Below are 6,577 nucleotides of genomic sequence, written 5' to 3'. Positions count from 1 at the left end.
CAAAATTTTCCAGCATCCAATCTGCTTTAGTTCAAACTTTCCCTTGGTTTTAATATGGTGTTCGGTACTCAAGTTCAGCGTTTAAACTCTTAGCTAGTAAGTAATCATTTCCATATCAAAATTCGAGTTCAAACTATCATTATTAACATCACAATTTCCAGAATTTTTTCCTGCTTGGGCTCGGATGATCTTGCATTGAGGCAGGTTGCCCTCTTAATTTTATTTCTCTATTTTAACGAACTAATTGGCTACATGCAGGGCCTAATTACTTGTTATTAGCTATCTAATTATAATTATAGGCTTAAACCACAAAATTAAAACCAATTTAGGCTGTAATAATCCAAGCAAGCTCACGGCAATTTCAACATTTACACATAGCAGAAATTCTTGTTCAAAAAAAAAAAATTCCATTCGAGTGCTTAACCTCAGCATGCATGTCCCTAGCTAACTTTTCCTTATTGTAATTGATTAGTTAAACACTTAATCTACCTCAAATTGTCGCAGGAAATCAGAATTAATGTTACGCGTCTAATCCAGCTACTCGGCTGAGATGTTTAACCCCAAAACAGAATTCTTCATGCTATACTCACATCATCCGAAGGCTCAAACCAACATGCATGGTATTCATCATCAAGTTTTACCCAAACTAAAGACATTTAAGAGTTCAAATTATCACCGAAAAACACAAATTAAGCTGCATTGCTCAATCAGCTTCTCGGCAGAAATGGTTTGCCCAAAACAGAATTTTCCACAGCTTTGGTTTCATCATTTGATTACACAAATTAACACATGCAAGGCCACAGCTAGCTTAAGCCACCTCTGATCATCCATATTTATTCCAGAAAATTTACCTCACAGCAAGCTAGTTCACACACGAAATTCTGAAAAAAATCTCTGCTCCCTCTCGGCTCTCACACACACGGCAGGTTTGATGATTCTGGCTTGGTGTAGTGGCTTCAACTGATGGAGGTGGAAGCTGGTGATGTTGCAGCCGTGAAGTTGGGTGCAAATGGAGTTGATGGTTCCCTGATCTCCTCCCTCAGCTTACGGACAGGGCAGGAACGAAATGGAGTTGCAGCTCGCGGCTTCTTCCTTAGGTCGATACTCACGAGGAGCAGCTCTCACTCACTTGCTCTCGGATGCTACAATGAAGGTGAGGTGCAGCTGTGGTTTGATATGTGAAGTGGAATGAATGAAGTGGTGCCGTGGTTATGGAGATGTTTGTGGGCAGAATTGGTGGAGTGTAGGATTTGGTTTGCTTGTAGAATTGGTGAAGTTGTGGTTGGCTAATTGGGGCGGCAGTGGAAGGCTGTAAGAGGGAGTGTTTGGCCGTGCATGGTGAGGTTGTGGTGGAATGGAGGTTTTGTGAAATTGTGAAGGGCACTTTGGTCATTTCACCTTGCTCCCTAACCTCGACTAAACTCTCAATTCTAATCTTAATTCCAACAATAATCCCCAAGTGTGATTTGAAAGCCTACTTATACGTTAGAATACTTAAACTGTTATATCGAATATACGCCGATTACGATTTAGTATAAAGGTTCCTGACATTCTTATTTTATTAATTACTTATTAAAATCAAGTTTGACCTTGTAATAAAAATCTAGCATTTAACATTCTTGTTTTATGAATTAATCTATTAAAATCAAGTTTGACCAATATATAAAAAATCTAACATTTTATGCTAGTATGAAAAGAGAATTTAACCTAGCTCTACGAGTCTTAACTTAGATTAGCGGAACCAAAGAATTCTTTATTTTGGAAATTGTATAACTTTCCGCATAACCATGATTTACGTACTTAATTGCGAACAAGTAAAAGTAGTACTAGAGATTAGAAAGAATAAAAAGGGTGTGAAAGACATACGAAATATTATTTATATAAGCATTTTTCAGGTTCTCACATCCTCCCCTCCTTACAAAGAATTTTGACCTCAAAATTCACACATTCTGGATAAATAAATCAGGATACTTTTTCTGCATTTCTTCCTCTAACTCCCAAGTTGCTTCTTCAAGTCCATGATTTTTCCACAAAATCTTTACCAAGGGAATTCTCTTATTTCTCAGCTCCTTCATTTCTCTTTCCAGAATCCTGACCGGTCCTTCTTCATATGATAACGTCTCATCCACCTCAATTCCCCCCAGAGGCAGTACGTGACTTGGGTCAGAATAATATTTCCTAAGCATGGAAACGTGAAATACATCGTGAATCTTAGCCATGCTTACAGGCAATTTCAGTTGATATGCTACATTCCCAACTTTCTTCAAAATTTCGAAAGGTCCAATATACCTTGGCTTAAGCTTCTTACCTTTCTTAGACACTACTCCGCCCTTCAAGGGTTTAATTCTGAGAAAAACTTTGTCACCTACTTTAAATTCCAAATCCTTCCTCCTTGTGTCGGCGTAGCTCTTTTGTCTACTCTGAGCAACTTGAAGCCTTTCTCTGATCAATTTTACTTTCTCTTGAGCTTCTTCTATCCAAGGTATAACTGTAGGGTCTACGATTTTCTTTTCTCCAACTTCATCCCAATGAATTGGAGATCGGCACCTTCTCCCATACAAAGCCTCATAAGGTGCCATCTGGATTGAAGCCTGATAGCTATTATTATAAGCAAATTCCACTAAAGTCATATAATTACTCCATTTACCTCCAAAATCCAATATACACGACCTCAGCAAGTCCTCCAAAGTCTGAATTGTCCTTTCCGACTGCCCGTCGGTTTGGGGATGATACGCAGTACTAAATCTCAACTTAGTCCCCAAAGATTCTTGAAATTTTTGCCAAAAACGCGAGACAAACCTCGGATCTCGATCAGACACGATACTCACGGGAATACCATGTAACCTTAGGATCTCTTCTGTGTACAACTTGACTAATTTCTCCAATGAGAAACTCATGCTTACAGGTAGGAAATGTGCAGACTTAGTGAGTCGATCGACTATTACCCAAATTGCATCAAAATCTTTTTGACTTTTAGGTAAGCCCGTTACAAAGTCCATTGTTATATGTTCCCATTTCCATTCAGGGATTTCCAACGGCTGCAATAAACCAGAGGGTTTTTGGTGTTCAGCTTTCACTTGTTGGCAGATCAAGCATTTTTGCACAAATGCTGCCACGTCCTTTTTCAAACCTTCCCACCAGTACAATTTCTTTACATCATGATGCATCTTGGTCACACCTGGGTGTATGGTATACTTTGATCGATGTGATTCTTCCAAAATTTCTTTTCTTATTTCTTCATCTGACGGAACCACAATTCGATCTTGAAACCTCAATACCCCTTCAGGCCCTAATTTGAAGTCTAAGGCTTCCCTTTTTTGTACTCTCCCCAAATTCTTCAGAATCATAGGGTCCGTTTTCTGGGCCTCCTTAATACGCTCTAGTAACGGTGACTTCAATGATAGATTCCCAAATAAAACCTTCAAGTTCTCCAAGCGAGGGTTCCAACCACTTATTTCCTCTAACATATCCCACTCTTTTACCATTAACCCTGCTACTTGGGCCTTCCTACTTAGAGCGTCAGCCACCACGTTGGCTTTCCCTGGGTGATAATTAATCGAGCAGTCATAATCTTCCAGGAATTCTACCCATCGCCTTTGTCTCAAATTCAGCTCCTTTTGGGAGAACAGATACTTGAGGCTCTTATGATCCGTAAAAACCTCGAAAGTCACGCCGTACAAGTAGTGTCTCCATTTCTTCAAGGCGAAAATTACTGCAGCTAGTTCTAGATCATGAGTTGGGTAGTTTTGCTCGTGGGGTTTCAATTTCCTAGAAGCGTAAGCAACTACCTTACCCATTTGCATTAAAACACATCCCAGACCTTCTCTGGAAGCATCAGAATATACAGCATAACCTTCACCTCCGTCAGGTAAAACCAAAACGGGAGCGGATGTTAACCGCTTTTTATGTTCTAAAACTTGACTCGCCTTCGGAGTCTCAGACTAAACTTAGCTCCTTTCTTGGTTAGCTCAGTCAATGGGTCCTGCAATTTTCGAGAAATCCTGAATAAATCTCCTATAATAACCTGCTAAACCCAAGAGCTTCTAACTTCAGTTGGAGTTTCTGGTTGTTTCCATCATAACGCTTCCACTTTTGCCGGTCCACGGCAATACATCCTCAGGAAACTCTGTGCCCTAGAAAGTATTTATTCAGTCCAACCAGAACTCACACTTGCCTGAAATTTGGCATATAGCTTATGTTCCTTAATTATCTGCAAAACCACCTTAGGTGCTTAGCGGTTCCTCACGAGTCCTTAAGAGTAGATCAAAGGATATCATCTATGAAAACCACTACAAACTTGATCCAAGTATTCTAAAACTCTCTGCATCAATCCATGAAAGCAGCTGGTGCATTGGTAATCTGAAGGCATGACTGCAAACTCATAAAATGTCCATATCTTGTACTAAAGGCAGTCTTGGGGTATATCTTCCTTCTTGATCTCAAACTGATAGTACCTCCCTCAAAATCCAGCTTTAGAAAGACCACTAACGCCTTGCAGTTGGTCGAACAGCTATCGATCAACGTAGAGGGTTTTATTCTTAATGGTAGCCTCATTTAGCCCTCCGATATCGATACAGCAACCTCAAGCTTCCATCTTTTTTCTTACAAATACGGAACGGGGGTGCTCCCAAGGTGAGTCACTCTCCTTCACCGAAAACTTTTCTCCAACAGATCTTGCAATTGGATTTTCAAATTCTTTTGCTCTCGGCGGGAGCCATTCGATACGGGGTCTTGGAAATTGGATGCCGTTCTAGGCAACAAGTCAATCTTAAATCCAACTTCCCTTTTGTGGTAGAGTCCGTAAGCTCTTTCAGGGAAAACATCCGGAACTTCGTACCACTGGTACATCCTCAACTTCACTTGATCCTCGGAGGTGTTATCAAGAAAGCTTAAGAAAACCTGCGCTCCTAATTAGACAAGCATTTTTCCTTGCTCGAATTCCTGAGATCATAGCAAAGATGCTAACCTAACCCTTAACATCTAACCTCAGGGTTGCTTCACCAGATATACAAAATTCCAACCACTTTTGCTTCGACAGTCAAGTTAGCATGATAGTGACCTAGAAAAATCCATTCCTATAATAACATCGTAAACTTGTTATATCCAGACTAATCAAATCCACTAGCATCCTACGCTCTCCAATCCAGAATTCACAATCCTTATAAGCCATGTTAGTGATTACATTCTTATTACCCATGGGTGTCCTAACTTCAAGATCAAAGGGTAATTTAACTGGTTGCACATCTATTCCAGACATAAATGATGGATTAACGAAAGAATGGGTTGCCCCAGGGTCAATCAATACTTTAGCTAGTCGGTGAAAAATCAGGAGTGTACCTTCCACTACCTCCGAGGAGTCGGGTACAGGTTGGTCCCCTAAGGCATACACTCGGGCAGGAACTGTTGGTCGGCTCCCTCCAGAATTGTTTGGTCTAGCGTTCTGAGGAGTCTCTTCCTGCATCTTTGGACATCCAGAGATTTGGTGCTCACTACTTCCGCATCTCAAGCACCTTCCTTGCTTCTTCCAGCAACTATCCATAGAATGACCAGATTTCTTGCAATAAGCACATGTTGCTTGAGGAACTATTGCTCGACCCTCTTGCGGCCGATTCCTAGGTTGTCCTCTTCCAATTGGTCCCCCTCTAGCTCCATTATTTCGTCCTCCTGCACTCCTGGCCCCATTTCCTCTTGCTTGGGCGCCTCGTGGTGCACCAGAACTATACACTCCACTAGTTCCTCGGCCCACTTTGGCTGGTGGAGCATTTCCAAAAGTCGGCTCCCGACTACTGCTAGGAGCAAATCTTTTCTTGGACTGAAAAGACTTCACCTGAGCTCTGGCTACTTCAACTCGCTGCGCTCTTTCAACAGCCTCAGCGAAGGTATCTATCCTTATAGCAGCTAAACTTTCCTGTAGCTCCACATTCAAACCCTGTACAAACCTTCTGACTCTCCTTTGCTCCGTGGCTACCAATTCAGGAGCAAATCGAGATAGCTTGGTAAACTGGACTTCATACTCGGCGACGCTCATCGCCCCCTGCTTACATTTTATGAAATCATCCTCCCTCTTTTCTTGGATGAGCGGTGGGAGGAATTTGGCATTGAACTCCCTTGTGAAGTTTGCCCAAGTCCTTGGAGTACGATTCATGTCCCAGTTAGTCCTAACCAGATTCCACCAGGAGCGAACAGCTCCCTCAAACTGAAATGCGGCAAAAGTTACCTGCCGCTCCTCTGGGTAGTTCAAAGCTGCGAAGATGTCGGAGATTCTCTCCCACCATCCCTCAGCTATCTCAGGTTCAGGTCCTCCGTAGAACTTAGGAGGTCCGAACTTTAGAAACCTCTCCAGTGCCCGGTCGTCAGAATCGGCTGGGCCTCCTGGATGGCGCACTGGTCCAGCAGCTTGGTGTTCAGTCAAGTGCTCTAGGACGTCAGTGATACGATTGATAGCGGTGGCCACTCCGTCTCCGGCCCCACCCTCTTGCCTTTGGTCAGGATTGACCTCGGGCTCTCTATCTCTACCCGCTTCCGGGTGTTGTCTAGTGGGTCTTCCGCGGCCCCTTCCTACCACTTGGCGATCCAT

At 42.4% G+C, this 6,577-nt stretch overlaps 1 protein-coding gene across 1 annotated transcript; it reads right to left on the bottom strand.

Moving 5' to 3' along the window:
* Positions 1–5,059: 5,059 nt before the first annotated feature.
* On the bottom strand, positions 5,060–6,577 carry LOC113766421. Its single transcript, XM_027310614.1, has one exon. The coding sequence runs from the start codon at positions 6,575–6,577 to the stop codon at positions 5,060–5,062; it is 1,518 nt and encodes a 505-aa protein (XP_027166415.1).

Source organism: Coffea eugenioides, chromosome 3 (assembly GCF_003713205.1).
Source record: "Coffea eugenioides isolate CCC68of chromosome 3, Ceug_1.0, whole genome shotgun sequence".
NCBI classification, from domain to species: domain Eukaryota; kingdom Viridiplantae; phylum Streptophyta; class Magnoliopsida; order Gentianales; family Rubiaceae; genus Coffea; species Coffea eugenioides.
Note: the sequence above shows the minus strand (reverse complement) of the source record. Positions and strands in the feature narration are given on the sequence as shown.

Bases quoted from the DNA above. Each gene is read 5' to 3' on its own strand.
- LOC113766421 (XM_027310614.1), bottom strand. From the start codon at position 6,577: ATGGATCGCCAAGTGGTAGGAAGGGGCCGCGGAAGACCCACTAGACAA.